General features: G+C 57.3%; 1 protein-coding gene across 5 annotated transcripts; it reads right to left on the bottom strand.

The window, feature by feature from the left end:
- Window positions 1-1508: 1508 nt before the first annotated feature.
- Window positions 1509-19000, bottom strand: AMOTL2 (angiomotin like 2). 5 transcript variants are annotated; one of them, XM_030873444.2, is made up of 10 exons: window positions 18805-19000; window positions 15469-16263; window positions 12441-12738; window positions 11257-11401; window positions 10817-10909; window positions 6846-7141; window positions 5749-6056; window positions 4752-4969; window positions 4000-4179; window positions 1509-3249 (listed from the first exon to the last, which is right to left on the bottom strand). In XM_030873444.2, the coding sequence occupies exons 2-10, from the start codon at window positions 16200-16202 to the stop codon at window positions 3191-3193; spliced, it is 2331 nt and encodes a 776-aa protein (XP_030729304.2). In that variant the 5' UTR covers window positions 16203-16263; window positions 18805-19000; the 3' UTR covers window positions 1509-3190. The 5 variants fall into 5 exon arrangements, with proteins under 5 accessions (XP_030729304.2, XP_030729305.2, XP_060154577.1 ...); XM_030873445.3 differs by having other exon boundaries at window positions 4000-4176; window positions 18805-18884; XM_060298594.1 differs by lacking the exon at window positions 18805-19000 and adding an exon at window positions 18141-18265.
- Between the last annotated feature and the right edge of the window lie 3210 nt (window positions 19001-22210).

Genomic DNA, 22210 nt, shown 5'->3' with positions numbered 1-22210 from the left:
GTGGGATGGTGCCCTCGTCAGGCCTTACAGCACCGGGTCTGGGCTGCCCTCCAGGGCTCTCTTGGGGGCAGGTGGAGGTGAACAGGAGCCTCGTGGCCAGGCTCTTCTTTGGAGCGCCCTGCCACAGGTGCTGTCGTTTTGGCTGGACACCACATCTTAGCGAATGTCTCTGTGGGCTGGTGTGGCCGAGGGAAGAAGATGGGCGCAGCAGCTTCACTGTTCGGGCCACCTCCGAGGACGAGGCCTGTATCTGAGGAGGGCAACCTAGCCACAGTCCACATAGCAAGTCACAGTCCGGGGCCTGGGAAGATGGGCATCGATGCTGCCCACGTGGTGGGAGGTGGCCTGGAGAGGCTGGGGTGGAGGCGTGGCCACAGGGTGCATTGTGCTGGCCGGGGAATCTGGGGCCCATCGCTATCGCAAAGTAGCTAGAAGGTCCTTGCATGTTCCCAGTTCCTCCACCTGTCTGGCTCCATCTCTTGTGGGCAGGTCGGCCGGCTCGGGAAGCTGATCTCTACGATCCTGCTCGGATACTCATCAACATGGCTGCTGAGTCCCTACACCAGCCCTGAAAATACTTGGCTCACTCACTGCCATGGAGGTGACCGTTCCCATCACGGGCCTGTCTGGCCGCCCTCTGCCTGGTGGTTGGCTCCTGACTGACAGCCTGATGAGGCTGGTTGTTCCTGACGGGGAACCTCAGTATGCTGACTGGCTCATGGCAGCAGGGGCTTTGTTTCTGATACAAGGACCCCTGAGATTGAGATGTTTTCTCTTTTGTGGTTTGGAGTGATATGCTTTCCTGGAACTTGGGCAGGGGTGCTGAGGCCACAGCCAGGGAGGGAGGCAGAGCCCAAGATCCTGCCGCACACATGAAGACCCTCTGCAGGGCTCCAGGCAGCACGGCTCCCTGTCTCTTGGATGGTCCCAGACAGGAACTCCATGCTGGACAGGGGGAGGGAAGGGTAAAGCCACCTTTGGACACCCCTTCCTACTGTGGAGTAACCACAGCGTGTGGGCAAAGTCAGTTAGAACAAAGTTACCTGGGGAGGCTGCCCCTCTGCCAGACTCTCCCAGACTGAGAGAAATGTTCTCTGGGGAAAGCCAACCACATCCTCATTCCAACCTTGCCCTTAATGCAGCCTCACAAATTCCCAGGACTTGTGGATCCTAGAAGAAATTACACTGTATAGCCTCCTAGCCTTGCAGATAAGGAGGGACCAGCCTTGCCCAAAGGTTTCCCACAATCAGAAAATGGAAACCAGCCTTCACTCCTCTTGTATGAGAAATGGCAGTCACCCTGAGCTGGTGGTTTATGGACATGCCCTGGTCAGTGTTTAAGAACCAAGGCGTACAGGAGCATGGTGTGGACGAGTAGGGGTCCAGCTCAGTGCTGAGAGTGGTTGGGGACTATGACACGGGTGGCCCCCCCAAAGTTCCTACCCCCTCTCCTTTCCCTCTCAGTGTAGTCTCTCACCTGTGCAAAGACACCGCTTTTAATTAAATTTTTTTTTTTTATTAAAATACTGTTATACCCAGTGGAATGCAGCAGCAATCCTGGTACAGGGTGGCATAACAAAACAGCCATGTTTACATTTTAAATATTTACGATAACTTAAACATACAGACACACATCATGGTCTTTGGCAGAAAATGTTCACAGCACAAAAAAATACTTTAAAAGAAATACCAAATATTAATCCAAAATATATTAAGTTGTTTTTTTTCTTCCACAATATTTTTTTGCCTTTTTTTCTCTTTTTTCTTTTTTTCTTTGTAAACAATGCATATGAACCAAATGCATTTTTCAGCTTTCAAGAGGGGTAGGGAGATTTAAAAAAATATGCAATTGTCCAGCAAATGCAAATGTTTAAAAAGGAAACTTGAGGAATCATGGGAATAAAATAACACATATAAAACCTAAAAACGGTAAAGGAAAAAAAAAAACAAAACAAAGATTCAAGGAGAACTAAAAACAGTCAAGACAAACTGCTAAAACCCACCAATCGCTCCTGGGGCTGAGCTGGGGGACTCTTTAAGACCAGAAGTCAAAGTCACGGCCACTGGCAGGCTGCCATTGGATGCTTCACTCCAGTTCTCAAGCGCCGGCCCTGCTTCAGGGCGCTGGGCACAGGTGGCTCGAGGAGCCAGCCTCACGGCGCCATGCTGTAACGGGGGCTCCATTCAGAGGACTATCTGAGTCACGTCTCCCAATCCCTCCAGGGTGGGTGGACAGAGACCCTGATGAGAACAAGTTTCCTTTGGGAGAACTGGTGCTGGGAACCCCACCACAGCAGACTTGTGTGGTGGCTCACTTCACCTGGCTCAGGGCTCATAACCAAACTGACAGGATGTCCCAAGGACAGGAGCTGTGGAGCCATTTCAAGAGGCTGGTGATGGTGGTGGGGGGGAGGGTCACGTGGGCATTTCAAAAAGGGTTCAAGATGGGGAAAAAGACAGCCAATATCCCGTGGATCAACTGGATCACGGGCCAAGGGCTTGAGAAGGGGAGATAACTGGGCGGAACCGTGACAGCAGAGATGGGAGCACAGAACGAGGGGACAAATCTGAAGCAGCCCGCTTCAGTCTTCTGTTCCACAAGGAAGGGAATTATATACAAACCGCACAGCGCATCCCAGTCCTTTCCAAGTGAAGGGGTGAGGCTGTGGCCTCAACGGGCCCCACCAGATGCAAGTGTGGGTGAGCCCAAGGAGGCGGTGAGGGGCTGAGGAGGTTGGAGGGACCACACTGAGCCAGGCCTGACTAGTAAACCAGCCCACCTGGCGTCCACGGGCAGCCATCCTTGGCAATCAGCCCCCAAATCAACATATCCTGTCCCCCTCTGCCCGAGTGTCCACTGGGGGTGCAGAAGGGGCTACTCCCTTCTGAGCTTTCGGTTGCTACCCTGGCAGCAAGCCTTGGGCTGCAAGCAGGTTAAGGTCCAGTCCTCATTCCACGTGGGCCCAGGAGGAATGTGGGGCTAAGGAGCAGAGTCTTCTGGGGGCCGGCTCACAGCTCCCCTTCTCCTCTGCAGCATCCTTCCTCAGCTCCTGGGACCAGATGGTCAATGGGAATGAGTGCTGGGCTGGGGGAGGGTGAAGCAGCCTCTGGAGGGGCTGCTGGAATGGCCACGTGGCAGAGGGCAGAGGAGAGCAGGGAGTGGTTCGGAGTCCCCAAGGCACCACATCCTTCAGATCAGTATCTCCACCATGTCCGACAAGTCCTGGACTCTGGATGTAGCAACAGAATCTGGAGAGATAAGAACACAGGCACATGCCAACGAGCATTACCACATTGCTCTTTTAAATCCTACCACGTTTGAAAGATAGGATCTATCTTCACCAACTTTTCCCAACTCAGCTGCCCAGGTCGCCATAACTTGGCCAACCTAAGCACAAAGCTCTGCTCCCTCTGGGCTCTCGGTCCAGACCACCAGCCTCCAGAGTGGAAGACACAGTTGTTTACAACTTGGAACTGGTCGGAGGGCTTGGAGGGAGGGTGGAGAGCCCCAAGGGAGGGAGGCTGCCGCATTCTTTTCATGCCTGTGGTTTTCTGAGATGGTGAGGCCAGGCAAATATGCAAAGGCTAATGTGAAAGGGAGCAAACACAGTAATGGCATCTTCTCAAATTTCTCCTTCCCGGATTCTTTTTAAACAAAGTCTCCTAACTTGAGTGGAAGGGTAACTCACCAAGCTCCATTATCTTAGATATTTAGACTGGCAATAAAAGAAGACTTCCAAAGAGAAGATAAAGAGACTCCCAGGTGGATCTGTCTGTAATCAGGGTTTTCAGTTCCCCTATTCATGCATCCAACCAGCTCTCATATGTACTGTGGTGGGCCTCACACCCTGCTCACCCGTCCCTGTGCAGGGCTCCCTGTGGAGTGTGGGCAGTGAGTGGGGCCAGGCCTGGGAATAAAGGGTCAGGGGCCCCAATTCACACCCCAACATGCCCTCAGCCCCGCAGAGAAGTCGGGGGGTTGGGGGGAAGGGGACTTACCCAGCAAGGCTGTCCTCTGGCCACTGCTGCACCCCAGAAGGCCGTCGGGCTCCAGGCCCAGGCAGGCGGCGGCGCTGTCTGGGGGGCTGTCAGTCTGGGTGCTCCCATCCCTGCTCCCATGTTTGGCATGGGCAGCTAGGGGAGCCTCGGCCACTGGCTCCTCCGCCGGGGCCCTGTCTGCTGGAAAGGCAGGAGGTTCACAGTTATTGCCTTGTCCATAAGGTGGAACCCCCAGGAAGAACACCCCTACTTAACTGTACCTATTAGGGATGCGAATTGCTCTTGATTTGCAAGAACTTCGATTACAACTAAACGCTCCTGTTTCCAAATGGGAATAACTATCAGGTTGGATTGGGTTCCAAAAACTTCGAGTAGAAGAGCCTTTCTTAAAGGGGTGTAGATTAAATCTTAAAACCAGTAGGGACTCTCAGATTTCTGTGGCATCTGCTTAGAAGGGGGAGTGGAAGGGCTGGCCCAGAAGGTACATCTGTACAGGGAGCTCTATTTTTACTTAGATGGTAAGTGGCTGGGGCCAGGGTGGTGGAATTTCCAGATATGGGGGCTACAGCCTGCCTCTTCACACCAGGGGGACAGCTGTGGGCTGCAGGATCACTGGAGCCAGAGTATAAGCCAGCTTCCCTGGGTAAGGGGCTGGGATGCCCTGGCTCCTCTGAGCCTCAGTTCTGAGAGGAAAGGCCTGAGGACACCCTAGCCCCTGCCTCTGCCTCTGCCGCTTACCCGCCTCCTCTCACCTGCAGCCAGCCGGGCAGGGGCATCCACCTGCCGCTCGCTGGAGGAGAGCCCTTGCCAGCCCTGGGCCCCTGCTGCTGCAGCCACGAAGACAGATGGCACCGACTTGGCAGGCCTCAGGGAGCCCTGGGTGGCCTTGCCAGGATCCTTCCTGGAGCGCTGCTGAAGGACCTTGATCACCGCATCCTTCTCCAGGATCTGGGCGTGGAGCACCTTTAACCTGAGGGGTGAGAGGTCATGCTTGCATCTTCAGACCTACAGATCCAACAGCCCCCATCCTTCTCGCCTTGTAGACGTTGGAGGGAAAGCCTTTCCTACAACCAGGCTGGGCTCTCCTGGCCTTGCAGCAGGGGCAGGAGGGGGCCTTCAGAAATGCCATCACAGCTCTGGAACTGGATGCTCTGAAAATTGCCCATGCGAGAAGTGCTGGGCCCTTCTCACACCAGCAAAGGCAGGTCATCAAGGGGCAGGTCCTGGGTTCATCCAATGACAGCAATGGTACAACCCCCGTCCTGGAGGACCACCCCCAGGGCTGTTGACCAAATGGGCTCAGTCAACGTGCTTGTGCTTTTGAGCCAGGTATAGGTTAAATGGAAATCTTGTGGGGCCTCTGAGATTGTTTTTGGAGAGAAAATACTAGCTACCCCCAGGCCAGGGGCCTCGGCCACATTCCTTCTGGGGGTGGTACATGGTGTGGACTCAGTAGGAAAGTCTTACTCTCTGATTTACATGGGGGAGGGGGAGGGGATAGAGTCCCAGAGCCTTGGATGGCATCCAACAGTGGGGTCTCCTGGGCAGACCAAGGACTTGGTTGGTACCTCTGGGAAAGAATACGTGTATGATGCCAGCTATGCCAAAAGCACGGGGGTCAGCTCAGAAGTAGGAGGGATTGTTAGGCCAGGTGGGGCGAGGGGTGTTTATCACGGATTAAGGATGGGCAGGGACTTGACATCGCCACCCCCCTACCCCCACCCAGGTGCCCGGCCTGTAATGCCCAACCTGCTTTCCATCTCCTGATGCCTGTGGCCGCCGGTGAGCAGGCCCTCGTTGAAGCTGCTGCTGGGCGAGGGCTGGGGGGAGTGCCGGATGAGAGTGGTGTCGCGCTGGGCGGCAGCCGTGGCGGCCGCATCCATGGCAAACTGCCTCATGGCACGTTCCTCCAAATACTTCTGCTCCCACTTGGTCATGTCGGCCTCCAGTGCCAGGACCTGCTCCTCCTTCTCTCGTAGCTGCTCCGACAGCCGCAGGGCACTGAGCTCCGGGGACCCACCGCCGCTACTGCCACCACCGGGGCTGCCTGCCTGCCTCTGCAGAGAGAGGAGCACCGTGGTCAGGGGCGGCAGCTGGGGTGCATCGGCCACAGGTCTTCGCCTCCACAGGAGGACTCTCACCGAGCCTTGGGCTTGGTCAGCCTCCCCGTACACTCTTTGCAGCCCGCTTCCACCCAGAGACAAAGGGGAGGCGTGGGTCCCCGCACCCCCGCCCCAAATCCTGTGGCCAAGGGTGTGAGAAGATCAGGTCTGCCTTTGCAATAGCGACCACATAAATTATCTTCCAATCCGGGAAAGGGGTGCAACTCAATGACACTGGGACAACTGGTGTAAACTAGGACAGAACTGGGCAATCCAGGAGGTCTGGTCACCCTATCTCTGTGGGAAGGGTAAGGTTGGGAGTGGAGACAGAACCCTATCTGGTCTGTAAACACAAGAGCTATTCACATAGTCCGAAGTGAGGATAAAGACTCAGCATCTGGGCGACTATCTTCTCCCAGGATCCTGAGGAGACACACAAGAGGTGGCTAGTCTCCTCCATCAATGCTCCTGAGTGACTTTCTCTAGAGACCAAGTGTGCCAACCTGTGCTGCTGCTGAGGACAGAGGCCCAAGTCTTGAGTCCCCAAGGTCGGCACATGGCCCCGTGGCAAAGCCTCTGCTAAGACTGGTGGCTGGGAGGGGCCTTCAGCAAGGCCGGCACAGATCACCCTGGCTTTCCAAGGGGGCTCGGCCTGGATCTCAGCAGGGGCTCCCGGGGGCTTCAGAGCTGGCCTCCTCTGATGCTGCTCCAGTTCTGCCACCTCCGCGGGTCTTCCCAGCTCACCTGCTGCGCACGCAGGGCCTTGAGTTCCTGCTCCAGGCGCGTCCGCAGCCGTAGCTCCAGCTGCTCACGCTTCTCGCAGGCAGCCTGCAGCTGCCCCAGGGCCTGCTGCAGCCGTTCCACCTTCTCCACGTAGGCCTGCTTCTTCCGCAGCTCCTCCTCGGCTCGTGCCGCCCGGCCCTGGGCATTGCTCAGAGCCTGCTCCAGCAGCTCGGCCCGCCGCCGCTGGTCCTCGATGGCTCCGCGCAGCAGTGCCACCTCCCGCTCCAGCTTCTCCTGTTCCTGCTGCTGCTCGTAGCCTGCAGGGACGGAGGGGGGGGCCTGGTCAGTGACGGCAGCCACCTCGCTGGCCCCACGGAGCACCCCCCACGTACTGGGCTCTGGGCTGACCACTGCAGCAGCATGACTGCATCTTATCCTCCCCACAACCTACGAGTTAGGTACCCTTAGTAACCCCATTGCATGGGCCAGGAAACTGAGGCTCAGGTTAAGTCATGAGTAAATGAGCGCGCCAGGCCGGGGCCCTTGCAGTAGTCACTGGGCTACACTGCTCCTCTGCTGGGACACGGTCTTGCCAGGAGAGAGCCCCAAACACTGCCCACTTGTGCCAGGTGTCACCATTTCCAAAACACATTCACAGTTCCCCTCGAGCCTCACGGTGACACTAGAGACTGGACCGGTCGGAACTGTGACGATGTCCATTTGCAGATGAGAAAACGGAGGCTCAGGTGGACTGTCGTGTGGTCATCATTCAAGTGGAAGAATCAAGGAGAGGGGAAGGGACCACCGTGTGCTGCCCCAGGAGCCAGGCACTTATACATCTTATTCCACCAAAGCCTCCAGTAATAGTCCCTTGAGGCAGGATTTGTGACCCCTCAACTTAAAGGGGAGGAAACATAGGAGGTGAATGGTGCTGCCAGGATGGGGACCCAAGTCAGCCTGCCTCTGACGGATCAGGCTGCTTGGCTGTGGTGTGAGGCCCTCACACCTAGAGGGCTGCCGAAGTGGGCTCCAGGGCTCACTCTGTGGACCCAGGCGCCCCTACCCGCAGAGTGTGTGGGCTGCCCGCCTTGCTGGAGGGCAGAGGCTCTGGGGCCTGCCTGGTGGACTCAAAGGCACTCTCTAGGGCAGCACTATCATAGCACGGTGGAGTTTCCTGTCGTAACGGGCTGGTCCTACACCGTGCCAGCCAGTGCGGTAGCCACTAGGCATGCGGGGCTACTGAGCACTGGAAGCGTGGCTAGTGTGAGGGAAGAGCCGAATTCTTCATTTTATTTAATTTTAATTAATTTTAATCTTTGAGCCATCTTTAATCTTTATACCTATCACATAGGAAGTACAAGCTCTGGAACAGACGAGTGAAGGCTTGGGACCTGGCAGGCAGAAGGGAGGATTCATTTACTCAGGGCCCTGGGGCAGAGAGGGAGGACACAGGCGACTGACCCAGGTCAGCTCTGGTTCACGCTGGATTTCAGAAGGCTGGGTCCAGGCTGGCCTCATTCTTTGGGGTGGAGGGAGAAGATGGCAGAGCTCAGTAACACTGAAATTGAGCCTTTCATCCCAAGCTGGCCTGACCCCTGATGGAGTGGAGGGGGCAGGCGGGAGTGCTGACTGGGACTTTGGACCTGGAGGTAGTGACCCCATCCTGGGAGGCTTCACAGAGCCCAACAGCTTACAGAGTTTGCAGGAGGCCTGCATCTCATCCCAGTCTATGATGCCCCCATCTTACAGCCTCAGAATCTGAGGCTCAGTGGGAAGAAACTGCCCAAGGGGGACAGGGCTGGGAGAACCAGGCCTCAGGACTCAAGGCCAGATCCCCAGGGAGGACAGGGTCTGACCTGAGCTGGAGGTCTGTATAGCTTGCCTAGTAGGAAAAGCAGATGGCACTGGCGATAGGGGCCACACTTCCCTACTAGTGTTGACTGACTCCAGAAAAAAGATGAGATCAACCAGAGGCATCTTCCCTGAGAATTCTGGTTTCCCCATGGCTATTGGGAGCAAGGAAGGGCTGCATGGCTTCCGTCAGCCCTTGGGGAGGATCCCCAGGACCCAGCCTTTGGCTTCCAGAAGTTTCCTGCCACCTCCCACACCTCTAAGGCCCCGGCAGGGGCTGGGAAGCCTGAGCCCTTGGCCATCCCCAGCCACCAGGATAAAACCCTGGGCCTGTCTGGCGGGCAGGGGGCGGGGGCGCTCCCAGGCGGGGTGGCCGCGAATCAGGGAGACAGGGCGAGGGGCCAAGGGCGAGCGAGCAGTGGAGGGAGCAGAAGGCCTTTCCCCCTGGGAAAGCGAGGCCCCACCGGCACGTCCCAGTCCCTTTGTCCCAGTGTCCTCCCTCCTCCCGCAGTGCGGGCGGGCGGGGCGCGGGAGGGAGCAGCGGCGGCGGCGGCGGGGCGGGGCGCAGCGGAACAGCCCGGGCTCAGGAATGCCTGGCATCCAGGTCACCCGCCGCTGCCAGATTAATGGCTCCAGCCCGGAGCCAAGAACAGCCTGGCGCTCGCTCCCCGGGGAGCGGAAACGCCTCCAGGCCGGCCTCCCCCTTCGCCCCTCCCCTGCCCGCTCCCAGAAACCCGCCGGTGACTTCCTTTCTTTGGCAGAGCCCGGCCCCCAAAGTCGGCCCTCTACTACAGGGCGCCCCATTCTACCCCCTTCCAGAAACCCGCCCTCCCCAGACTCCAAACGGGACCCCCGGGGCCGTCCCCTCCCCACCTCCCAGAGACCCTAAGTCATCGCCTCCCGCCAGTACAGCCCCGCCTGCCCCCTGCCCACCCCCACCCCCCAGCCCTTCAGTGCTGGGCTCCTGTCGGCCCTGTCCAGGGCCGAGCCCTCCTTGAGGAGGGAGGTGCTGCCAGCACAGCTCAGCCCTCAAGCTGCCCCTCCACTTCTGGACACCCCCTAAGTATCCAGCTTCAGCACAGCAGGCTTTCTGAATGGGTTCCTCCTTCCTCGAAGCCACCCTCGCCCGGCCACCAGCCGCCCCCACTCCACTCCTTTGCAAACACCCTAACACCACTATAGCGCGTAGTAAGAGCATACAGGAGGATTTTAATAAATAACTGCCTCTCTGTCTCTTCTGACTGCTGCAGCTTCTTCCTACTGCTGAGCTCGGGGCTCCCTTTGTCCTCCCTCTTCCCCCAAACTCCCTGCTTGAACCTCCACTTGAGCTATCCTGCTGCTTCTTCACCTGTGGCCTGCTCCCCACCCTGCTACCCCACAGAGCCCTTCTCTCAGGCTGCTGGGGACCTCTCCTCATCTCGCCTCCGGGGCCAGGCCACCCTTGTTGCCTGAAATCCGGGGTGGGAAGACCCTGCTCCTTCCTCAAGCTCACTGCCTCTCTTGACCTCCCTGCCCTGGCACCTTCCTGACCTGTTCCTGCTGTGCTCCACGCCGGCCAGGGGCTCAGCACAGCTGTGCTAGTGAACAAATAAGTGACTGAATGGATGAGTCAACAATGAACTCATCTGTTCTTCAAGAAGCCTCTGACCACCCTCTTTAGGGGATCCTCCTGAGCCCCTTCTTTGGGCTGCCCTGTTGGTTACGCCCCATTTTTGGCTGGTGCCTCCACCTGTTATGGCCCAGCCTCACCATGCTCCCCAGCTTCCCGCATTCCCCCTGGGCACCCCCTGGGAGACTCAGACTCTTCCTTCTCTCTCATCCCACCTGTCTCCAAGGCTCTCTGGCCTCCCCCATGCTTCTGAAGGACACCGAACCGATGGTCAGCACCACAGCTCAGCAAACCACAGCTCCCCAGCTATCCCTCTGGATCCACTGATTTCCCCAATACACAGAGAACCAGATCTTTTTCATCTTCAGAAACTACCCCTCCCCCAGGTCTAGTCCACTGCTGGGTGCGTAGTAGACATTCAGTAAACCCAAGCTCCAAGCACTGCTTTGATAGAGGAGGCCGATCCTCCCTGTGCTGAGGGGCTGTCCTGGCCACACCTCTGGCCAGGCTCCTGAGTGGGACCCCTACTCACTTTGAGCCAGCAACTTGGCCACCATGTCCTGACTGCCTGCCTGCGCTTCCTGTGTCTTGCTTGCCAGGCGCCGGTTTGCAGATTCCAATCTCTCTGTTTCAAATAAAGAAAAGAGGTTTTAAGGAAAAATGTTTGAATACAGGTGAAGTTGCCTGCTGGGGTGTCCCCTCGGTCCTATCTGTCGGGCTGCATTCTCCAAGTTGGGGGTGGGCTCATAGGGAAGCTCCAGGTCATCCTGGGCCACATGGGTGGGAGGTCCATGAGGAGCCCTAAGGTCTAGAACACAGAGACAAGACTCCCCAAGGAGTCTCAGCCTAGTCTCCTTTGAGTCGATTTATACTATTATTGCAGAGAACAGATTCTGAATTATTCCCTAGAACAGTGGGATCAAGCTGTCCGCAGGTACTCCCCACCCCTCCACCTGGGTAAGCCGTCCTCACCTCTCAGATCCCGGTTGAAGTCCTGCAGCCGCCTCATCTCACTGTCCATCTTGTTCCGCATAGTCTTCTCCAGGGCCTCCCGCTTGGAAGAGGCCCTCGTCAGGCTCTCGTGGGCCTCAGAGAGCCGCTGGATTTCGCTCTCCAGCTGCAAGAGGCAGACAGCAGAGCTGAAGGAAGGGGATAGCTCCCAGGGAGGGAGTGGCATCAAGGTCCCCTCCACAGACCCCGGCTGATCTGCTATTCTCCATCAGAAAGGGTGAGAGAGGAGAGGATCAAAAGCCACAGCAAAAAAATCCACCTAGTTCTGGTGGGATGGGCTGCAGCCTGTAGCCTCTAGAGGTGGACCAGACTGCTGGAACAGGCAAGCGAGGGTCCCTTCAACTGTCCCAAGGTCCTGAGCAAACCCAAGGCCAGGATCTCTGGAAGTGGCTGCCTGCAGCGTGACTAAGCGCAGCTTTCTGGGGCCCACTGTCCAGAAAGAAGCATCTTCCTTTTGTCTGGCTTCTACTGAGAAATCTGAGCACAATGGGCCCAGGAGTGGGCACTCAGACTCCAACCACGGTCCAGAGGGTGGACTTATCTTGGACACCACAGGATGGCCTCGGGAGGCCTGAGTCCACCTGCTAAGGCTGAGCGCACAGCTGGTAACCCTTCACTAAGAAGGGAGCACCAGACCCCAGCCTGAGCCGCCTCTGCTTGGAGGATTTGCCTCTCCAGCCACCGCCATCCACCCCAGAGGGCCAGCCTGGCCCTGGCTGCCCCTCCCACTTGGCGGCTGGCAGGTTCCACACGTGCTCCTCGCTGGCCTGTGATTCCAATAAGTCGCTCGTTTTTTCCAAGAGGAGGGGCTTCCTCTGTGGCCAGGGCTGGCCTGGAACAGACTTGCTGTTGTGTGGGGGATACAAAGGGCTCTCTGTGGGAGGTGTCCACGGGAGGGGGTGTGTGCAGGGGAAGGGTGCGAGTGTGAGGGAGCCGTGAATGGGCTCTTTCTAATCACCATTGGGCAGCAACAGCTCATGCTCCAGGCCTGCTGTGCCGGCTGCTCCCCAGCTGTCTGGAGTCAGCCAGGGAGGGTGCACGAGGGATGGGGGCGGGGACTGAGGGACGGCTGAGAAGCCCAGCCAGGCCAGCCCCGTCGGGGTCCCTTCTTCCCCCTGCCCCTCCGAGGCCCCAGCAGGGCCTACCTTCTCGATGCGGCCGGTCTTCTCCGCCGAGCTCTCCAGCTCCCTCTTCAGCCTCTCGTTGTCCCTCTGCAGCCTGGCATTCTCCCTCAGCACAGTCTCCATCTGGGCCAGGTGGGCACTGCCCGAGGAGGCCTGGGTACTTGCTGGGGCCTCCAACCCTGGTAGGCTGAGGGAGCCTAGCGGGCCCTGGCTGAGGGGAGCCGGGGATGGGGGCGGGGGGTGCTCCTGGGGCTGCTGCAGGTACTGGTACTGCTGCCGCTGCTGGAGGAACACAGGGGGCACCTGGGCCTGCAGGATCCTGGGGAACAGAAGAGTAGGTGCTCAGAGACCGAGAAACCACCCCGAGTCGCGCCAGCCCTCTTGGGCAGACAGCCTCCCCACAGCGTGAGGCAGCGACTGGTGGGGAAGGCCTTTCCACATGGCGTCCCCAAGACCTTCAAGGGCCAGGGGAGCAGGGCTGGAGGGGATTAACATGAGCATGCTTATTTCATGCCCAGCCTCACTGTGGCCGAGGCCCTGGGGATCAGCCTGAGCAGTACTAGCAACCCGAGCTTAAAGAAGAGATCTTGAAAAGTGCACTCCTGACCCTTCTCATCAATAGAAGGCTCTTTCTGAGTGTGGAGGTCACATCCATCATGACTGAACACACAAACTTCCAGGCCCCTGGGCCACTTGGTGTCTGTTCCGGCCCCTGGTGTCAGGCCCTGCGCTCACACGCACTTCTTCTCCCTCCTATTTTGGGTCGCGTCACCCCTTGAAGAAACATTTTTAGAAGACTGCGGCTAAGGTTAGAGCGGCGAGACAGATGTCAGGGGTAGAGTCTGGGCTCCAGAGTCTGACAAAATAGGCATTCAAACTCCGGCTCCAGTGTTTAAGCCCATGGTGCGGCAGGACTCCGCTCAATCATGAAAGTAAGGTTCTCAGCCTCAAGGGGGTTTGTGAGGGCTACATGTGCCTGGCAGAGTGCTGCGCCTGCAGTGGGCGTTCCCACAATGACGGCCCATCCTCCGTCTCTCCTAGTGGAGACCGCAGCTTACTCTCTGCTCAGAGTAAATGTGACCCAAACAGTGGATTTTCTGGGGCATAGTGGTTGCCTCAGGACTATGACAATAGCCTGAGTTTAGGGACAGTGTCCTACTGGTATAACGTCAGCCTCAGGGCCCCATGTCAAGGGAAGGAGCAAAAAGCAAGAGGCCTGTGGGGTCACAGAGCCTTTCTGGGGCCTTGTGGCTCTAAGTGTAAAAGAGCTGATGGCCTCAGTTTCACCAGGAACTTTCCCAAGTCCCGGAAGCCCCACATGAGTCCATCACCTCAGCACCTATGCCTGCCCTTCCCCTCATCCCTCCCCTTCATCCTTCCCCCTCCAGAATCCGGGCTCCCTTGCCCCTCTTATGACCCTAGGCTATAAGAACAGTCCCTGCCCCCAGTTCCCAGAAAGCAAGCCTCAAAGCAAGCAGCCAAGAGAGGCTGGCAGATGTATTTCTCTTACTGCCCAAGGTAGAGCTTCCAGTAGGGGCCGAGAGTCCCCATTGGAATGTGCAAACTCTCCCTGTGCTGCTAAATGTGGCATCTTGGGGTTGCTTCTTGAACTTGCTCCCCCTGCCCTGGGCCAGGCAGACACAAATGGCATTCTTTGGGGATGACTTGGCTCCAAGAAAGAATACAGCCTCCTTTCCTTCACACTTGCTCTCCCTTCCCCTTGTTCGCCCCTCCCCCTCCCTCTTTTTTTGTTCTCCTGCAAACAGTCTACTTCCTTTCCACGATATTATCTTTTCCTGACAGGGCTCAATAAGGCTGGTCCAAGAGAAGAAACCACGACTCAGCTTCCGAAACTCTCCCAGGACGGAGCCCTGAGAAAGAAGATAAGGTGGGGGGGCCTGGGAGGTGGAGGGTGGCGAAAACCCACAGGCTCCATCTTCTGGTCCCTTCATTCCAAGCTATCACGTCACTCATTTCTCGAGAGCTAAGAAAGCCATCTTTCCCGGGAAAGGGCACACAGTGGGAAAGTGGGTGACTAAATGAGGACTCAGCAGGCACGAAGAGAACCAGACTTGGACCTTGGGCAATCAGAGGAAGAGGGAGTCTGCAAACCTTCAGGCTCCTCTGGTGGGGCTTCCTGGACCCCTGTGCGGGGTAGATGCAGGGCGTGTGAAAAGGGCGTGTGTCAGCTTCTCAGGAGAAGGTGCGGAGCCAAGCGATAGCCTCATTTCTAGGAACCCTATTTCTGCAAACTATCTGGGCTTCCTGCCCCTCCCGGGCATCCCTGCTTCCATTCTAGCCTCTAGAATCCATTCTCTACATGCAGCAGAGGAATCGTTTTAAAAAGGTAAGCCAAATCGCATCCTCTAAAGGCTTCCCTTCACACTGAGAATCAAACACTAAGCCCTCCCCGCAGCAGCCTCTCCGGAGCCTCCACAGAAAGGGGCTCACCTGGACCAGGAATCCTCTCCCACTCCAGGCTCCACCCACATGGACCACACAGAAAAACATGAAAGGAAATGAATGGTAGGGACAGGGCAGCTCCTGCCCCGGTGTAGGAGCGGGGAGAGGTCCCTAAGGAGGCCATCTGGTCCTTTCTTCCTGCCTACAGTTAGGAATGCCTCCCAGTAATCACAGAAAGCAAACATGTCCACTTGTTCTTAGAAACCTCCAGAGAAGGAGGTTCCACCTTCTTCCCACTTAACTTGGAAACAGTTTGGCAATGATTCCCAACCCTTGTCTTTGCAAGTTCTTTCTGAAACCCAACCTTTAACCCCCTGCTGTAATTCATAGCCTCTGAAAACCCTAGTTACTCAACTGCCACAGAAAATTAGACAATGGTGTCCACCTCCAAATTAAAGCAAGGGATGCCGCTAAGTTCTCATGTGACCCTGGCTAAATCCCTCTTTTCTTCCAGCATTAGCTCCCATCTTGGGAGGGAGAGGGTATCATCGGCCTTCCTCTGGAGCTCGCCAGGATTCTGGAGGCTCTTCACCCTGGGAGAACTACGCTGGAAGCCAAGAGCTTGAAGACCGAGGTGGGCAGTTACCTTACTTCCGCATGCTGGAAGTGCGGGCTGCCACGGGTGCGGTACCGCGGGTCGGTGACAGCGGAGGTGGTCTCATGAGCTAGCACGATGTGTGGGTACTGAGGTGGAGGTCCGCGGGGCTCCGGGCCCTCTGCAGGGGCGCCCCTGGGCAGGGGTCCCTGCTGGTTGCGGGCCAGCTGGGGGAAGCTGTGGGAGGCGCTCATGTGGCTGGGGGTACGGGCCCCGTTCCTCTCCAGGGACAGCTGCAGGAGCCGCTCGCTCAGGGAGCGCACGTGCCCGTGCCTCAGCTCACGCAGGGCCTCATCCTGCCTCCGAATGCCACCCGGGGCCCCGCGGGGATCCCGGTCCCCCATATGTGGCTGGGGCCCCGCCTGCTGGGCCGCATAGTACTGCGAGTGGGCTTTGGCCTCCTCATAGGTGGGCAGCTCCTCGCCCTTGCCAGGCTGTGGGCACAGCCGGTAGAGGCTGTTCTCTGCCAGGTGGGTCTCGGTGCCCTGGTGCTCCTGGCCCTGGGGCTCCTGCCTTGTGGCCTGCTGCAGCACCTGACTGTCCTCGGGGGCCACGATCTCCAGGGGGGCCTGGGGGCTCCCTGTGCCCCCAGCCCCAGCCCCACCCCGTAGGGCCTGCTGCTGGATGGCCAGCAGCGTGCGGGTCTCGGTCAGGTTGCCATAGCGCAGCTGCTCCTGGATGAGGCGGTGCAGGACCGTACCCGAGGAGTCCTCCAGTGTCCTCATGCTTCCTGGGCTTGCACACAACCGCCTGGACAAAGGCCAGCGGCACCTGGCCCCAGAGCACCTGGGAGGAGAGAAAGAAGACCACTCAGTGGGAGCACATGGGAAAGGGGGGGACTTTCCATTACTGTCTGGTCAAAGGCATGATGGTAAAGAGCAAGGCTATGGAGGGGCACACAAGCCTGGGTTCAACTGCCAATGCTGCCATCTACTGATTAAGGCAAGTCACTTAACTTCTGAGCCTCAGTTTCTCCATCGGAAATATGAAGGAATAATGCTAGCCTCACGGAGTTGAGAATTAAAACAGGCAATGGCTGTTGAGCTCCTCGTGTACTGTAAATCCCTGGCAAAGGACCACCATTATAATCATATTCATGGAGACTTACTGTGCCTAGAGAAAAACACCAGTAACCTAGACACCAGGAACCTTGGCCTCCTGCAGTCAGCTTCCCATCAAAGAGCCTGATGAGCGACTCTAGCGCAGGCCTAATTCAGCTCTAACCACTGAGCATTCCAGTCCAGGGGTGGACAGGGCCCCAGTTTATTGGCAGGTGATAAAGAATGATTCCAGCCTGGTAGAAGCCCTAGGCAAACAGCCCCCAGGACCGTCTAGGATGAAGCATGCCTGAGCGCCGGCCTTGGCACAGCTAACTCACCACCCTTTACTCTGCTGAGCCTTCCCTGTCATGGGATGACCTTGGCAGTCACTCTGCAAGGTGAACAGGAAGAAGGAAAAAATGCATCTGGATTGGTGAATAAGGGATGAAAGAGAGACTATAATAGGACAATGGTTTTGTGAGATGAGGCAAAAAGGTGCCACCCATCAAGGTTTGTGGGCCAGTCACATAGTCTGTGCGCTGACAGTAAGTGCTCCAGGTAAAAAGAAAGGGGGCACGATGTCTTCGATTTTATGATTACCACCCCCAGCTACACACACACTTGCTCCTTGGATGTGCCCTGATGGCCCTCTAGGCACGCAGGGGATGATGGGCCATCAGCATCTTGACATTGGTAACACCACTTGAGCCGACTGAAGAAGGAAGGGAGCGAGCGGGAAGGCTCTTGGCTGCAGGAACCTGGGGCTGGGGGCTCTGAGCCTAAACTGCAGGGAGATAATATCTCCTGCGGAAGGTGTTCCCTTCTGAGCCTGGGCTCCCAGTGGCTCATGGCCTGGCAGGCTGCCCACCTCACCCAGCTTCCTTTCCACAGCCTCCTCTACGACAGACCTCCAAACTGGGATTCAGGGAAGACCAAACAAAACCCACACCTCCGGAGGTCCTGTGTGCACGGGAGGACAGTAGGAGGAACGCAGCCCCTCCTCTGCCCCAAAACTAGCCCCAGTGCCCTGCTCAAGTTAGGGCTTGGCCAACTGGCAGAGCAGCCATTCCACTCCCTCCTCCCAGCTGCCCAAAACCGGGGAGAGGGAGATGCGTCTGGAGGGTACTCTGTATTCATCCTTCCTGGCACCCCCTCATTCCCCCCGCCCCAAACACACAAGGACGGGAGATGCAAGACTCTAGAGCTACCCGAGGCAAAACAAACCGGAATCAATTCTCCCTAGCGTTTCATCCACGGGGCATTCCTAAGTTAATCACTGTCTGGGCTGACTGCAGCCGAGGAGGACCGGAGAATGCAGCTTTCCGGACAGATTCCAGGCCCTCTCCCCACCAACAGTGTGCCTGGGTGCAGGGAACACCTCCCGCGCCTCTCATCCCGCGTTTGTCCCGGTCAAGACCCTTGGATGCACATCCTTTCAGCTGAGCCGTTACTAAAATCTGCTCCCGCGACCCGGGCCGTGCACCCCTGCTGTACTAGCGCGCCCAGGTCTCTGAAACACCCTCTTCTAAGCAAGCACGCAACTCCGGCCTTTGCCTGGGCTCACGCGCGCCTAAGGAACCAAAGCGAGGGTCTCTAGTCAGACCGCACCTCATCCCGCCCTACCCGGACTCCTGGCTGACTACGAGCACCCGGTGGCCGCCGCTGCGCCGGGAGCTGGGTGGACGACGGTAGCCAGTGGTCCGGAGAGGTCTTTAAGCGTCGTGGAGCCGCCTCCCTCCCTCCCTCCCGAGCCCTCTTTGTTTTCCAAATGCTCCAGCGCTGACGTCAGCGGGCTGGACGGCAAGCTGCATTCTTTCTAAGTGAGAGCCAGACCGCGGCTCAAGAGAGGATTTTCCAAGGAAGACAAAGAGGAATTCTTGGGCTAGTTGGGGGGCAAAGACACCTGTAACCCCTACCTAACCAAATCAGCCCCCAGGGCGCTGCAAACTGAGCTCCAAGCGGCGCCTTCCGCCCAGATCCGCATCCCTTGGCATCCCCTCTTCCCGACCCGCGACCCCAAACACCCACTACGTTCTCCCCAGAGGCTGCCCCCCTCCTCCAGCCCCAGCAGACCCGCGCGCCTTCGAGAGACACCCCCGGGCGGAGCGGTCCTTGCCCTGCTTCGTGGCTGCCGGGAAAGGCGCGCTGTGCCTTGGAGGACGCTGGGTCCGCTCCGTTCCCGCTCCCGCTCCCGGAAAAGCCCAGGCTGCGGCGGGGCTCGGGCTTCGACTGGGGCGAGTCTCTGCGGCCCCGCGCGCTCCCCAAAGCGCCGAGAGGCCTTCCTTACCGCAGCGGCCCGCGGGTGCTCGGCGCTGTCAGACCCGACGACCCGGCCCGGCCCGGCTCGGCTCAGCGCGGCGGCTGAGGTGTGCTCTCGGCCGTAGCGCCGACGCTCTGGCCGCTTGGGCCCCAGCACGCAGCCCCAGGGTCGGCCAGCGCCGGAGGCGGCTGCTATGCCAGGAATGTGAGAGTTTCAGGTTCCCCCTCGGGATCAAAGCGAACCACAAATAACCTCGCAGCGCGCCGCCCTCCTCCGCCCTCCGCCTCCTCCCACCCCCTCCTCCCCGCCCCCGCCTTCCTCCGGGGAGGCGGCGCTGAGGACCCGGAGGCCGCGGCCTCCTGGACTCGCGGCGACCCTTCCCGGCCTGCACCCCCTGCTCTGCCTTCGGAGCTGCTGGGGACTGAGTCCAACTTGGCCCCTGACCTCCTGCAACCACGTCCCTGCCTTCCTCTCTCCTCCAGCTCCATTGGCCGGACGACACAGAGGGCTATACATCGCATGCCCCCGAGGGACTCTGGGTGTTGCTTCGGGACGTGGTTGGGGGTGAGGGGGCTTGGGGGTGTGAGTGTGAGTGTGTGTGTGTGTGTGTGTGTGTGTGTGTTGTGTACGCGGAGGGAGGACTGCAAAGATGTCCCTATCTGCGCGGCTGAACCTTGCCCCCAGGGAAGAGATGACTCTTGCTTCCAGCCCTAAGCCTCGCTTGTTGTCGCCGGCGGCAACCTTCGAATTGCACTTTTCTTGTTTACAAACACCTTCGCCAGCTCTTTTCGGATCTGTCTCTACAGGAAGGGTGAATCTGGGTTGAAAAACCTGGTTAATTTGATCCACTTAACTAGCTGAATCACCCGCCGCCAGGGGCTTTGTCCAGTTCTTCCCAAAGAAGTTAGTAAGGAGCAGCCCTTTACGGAAAGCGCGCACCGTGCTTCCTGGGCCTGGTCATCCCATCCAGCCCTTCCAGTTATCCTCCCAGGGATTTCTGTTATCACCCGTGTTTTATAAATGAGGGGTCACACAGAGAGTGATGAAGCCAGGTAGCCAGCGGGCTGCAGGTTCTCATTCCCAGAACTTTTCCGCAGCCACCAGAATCCAGGTTCCCTAGGTGGACAGGGAAGGCCCTGGGAGCCCTCCTCTCTTCATCTGCCCTCTCTCTGTTCTGGTTTCTTCATTTCCATCCACAACCCTGCCAGCCAGGAGCCCTCCCTTGTGTCCACTTCTGCTGCTTCTGCTGTTCCCCCTCTGGATGGAATTCTGGCCTCTGCCCCTGGGACCCTTCCTCCCCAGCCTTTGCACTAGGCTGGTCCATCTGTGCCGGTGGAAACCCCCCTTTCTGAAAGCCTGCTCTGACAGATCCTCCTGGGCTCTCACCACACTGGGCCTCTCAACACCTCCATGTGTGAGGCCCAGGCCCCTGTCCATCCTGAGAATGAGGGCTGACTTCCAGCCCTGACTGGGTCCTCTCCACCTCCCCTCACGGTGGAGTTTGCAATTGCGAGATTCACTGGAAGGGACTGGGACAAGAAAACTTGGTAAGTTCAAAGAGCTGTTTACTAGCCAGGGACATTGTTAATTTTTAATAAAACCCTCCCCCAAAATGTGTGTATGTGTGTGTGATTTACTTGGAAGCCAAATATTGTGTTTCAAACACAGGAGTACCTCGTTTCAGTGTGCTATGCTTTACTGCACTTCACAGATACTGCATTTTTCACAGATTGAAGGTTTGTGGTAACCTTTCATTGAGCAAGTCTATCAATCAACACCATTTTTCCAGCCGCATTTGAGCACTTTCTGTCTCTGTGTCACGTTTTGGTAATTCTAGCAATATTTCAATTTTTTTTCATTTTTATTATATTTGTTATGGAAATGTGTGATTTTTGATGTTACTATTTCACAAAGATTATGACTTGCTGAAGGCTCAGATGATGAGCAATAGAGTATTTTTTAATTAAGGTGCGTACATTGTTATTTTAGACATAATGCTATTGCACGCTTAATAGACTGCAGTATACTGGAAACATAATTTTTATATGCCCTGGGAAACCAAAAAATTTGTGTGACTTTATTGCAATATTCACTTTATTGTGGTGGTCTGGAATTGAACCTGCAGTATCTTCAAGGTATTCCTGAAGTGATTGGCTAAGACAAATGAGAAAATAAGTCATTTGTGTCAAGTTAGGGGATATTTGGTCATCCAAGGACCACCTTACCAAGAGGAGCTATGGCCAAGATGCCGCTGTCCCGACTAGATACAATAGGTAGGAATTTTAGAAATAAAAAGAAACAGAGAAGAGGTACCCAGGTGGCCTCTTACCCTGTGGACAACATTCTTCTTGGGAACACTTGGTGGAAGTGTGAGAGTGGGTGTGGGCATGTGCACTCCGGTTGCAAAATCAGGGAAAAGGTCGCATGGTACAGCTCTGTGTTTCAGGGGCATTTGTGGTGACACTGGACAAAATGCTGGGCAAACATCCTTGAGATGGTTGCAGAAAGGGGCCAGCTCAAGGTGGCTGGAGTCAGGAGGTACATCTTGGATTGGGCAGGCCTGCTGCAGCCCTAAAAGGGACCCCCTGATTGTGTACCTCTGTGTTCCCGAGACAGAAGCGGGAGAGAGATCCTGAAACCTGGATGGGAAATTTACACACGTTTTTCTTCTTTTTCCCTTCTCTCTGCAAGGATGGAGGGCAGGGCCTCCCAGGCAGGCAGGGCAGGGCAGGGCCAGGGGCCTCAGTGGAACCCGCCTGGCTCTGCAGGGTGGTTGGATAAGAGGGTCATCACAGCTCAGATGTGCCAGAGGCAGGTGTGCACAGGTGGGCGCTGGGCTGGCCAGCTGGCTAACACACACACACACACACACACACACACACACACACACAGCAGGGGAAGAGAGGCTCGCCTAGTAAGCCAGTGCTTTCTACTTCCCAGCTTTGTCCGTCTCTGTCCACACTGCCTCCCTCTCCCTTAGCCCCCTCTCCCTGCAGGTAATGATTCTTCCCAGGTGAGAGTGTGGCTGGCTGGACCTGGAATCCTGCCCAGGAAAGATGCAGTGGTGACCCAGTTCTCAGAGTAAGCCAGGCTTGATGCCTCTGCTCAGGAGGGTGCAGCTCCCAGGGGTGTGGCTGCCTCATAGGCCTGTACGTGGCTTAGCAAGGGATCCAGGCACCCACACCCTCATCCCTGCTTAGCCTGGGCCTGGGCTCCGGTCTGGGTCTGCGCCTGTGACGTGGCCTCAGTCTGACCCTGCCACTGTTCCCCACTGCACCCAACAGGAAAAATAAAGGCGAGTTCTAAGCTAGACTCTAGCAGCCCAGGTCCCCCATGGAGCTGGGAAGGGAATGGTCCCCTTACTTCCCAAATGGTTGATAGGCGAAGGAGGGGCTCCAGGGCCCAGGGGGCAGCATCAAAGGAAGACTCTGCT

The sequence above is a fragment of the Globicephala melas genome, chromosome 4 (assembly GCF_963455315.2).
Source record: "Globicephala melas chromosome 4, mGloMel1.2, whole genome shotgun sequence".
NCBI lineage: Eukaryota > Metazoa > Chordata > Mammalia > Artiodactyla > Delphinidae > Globicephala > Globicephala melas.
Note: the sequence above shows the minus strand (reverse complement) of the source record. Positions and strands in the feature narration are given on the sequence as shown.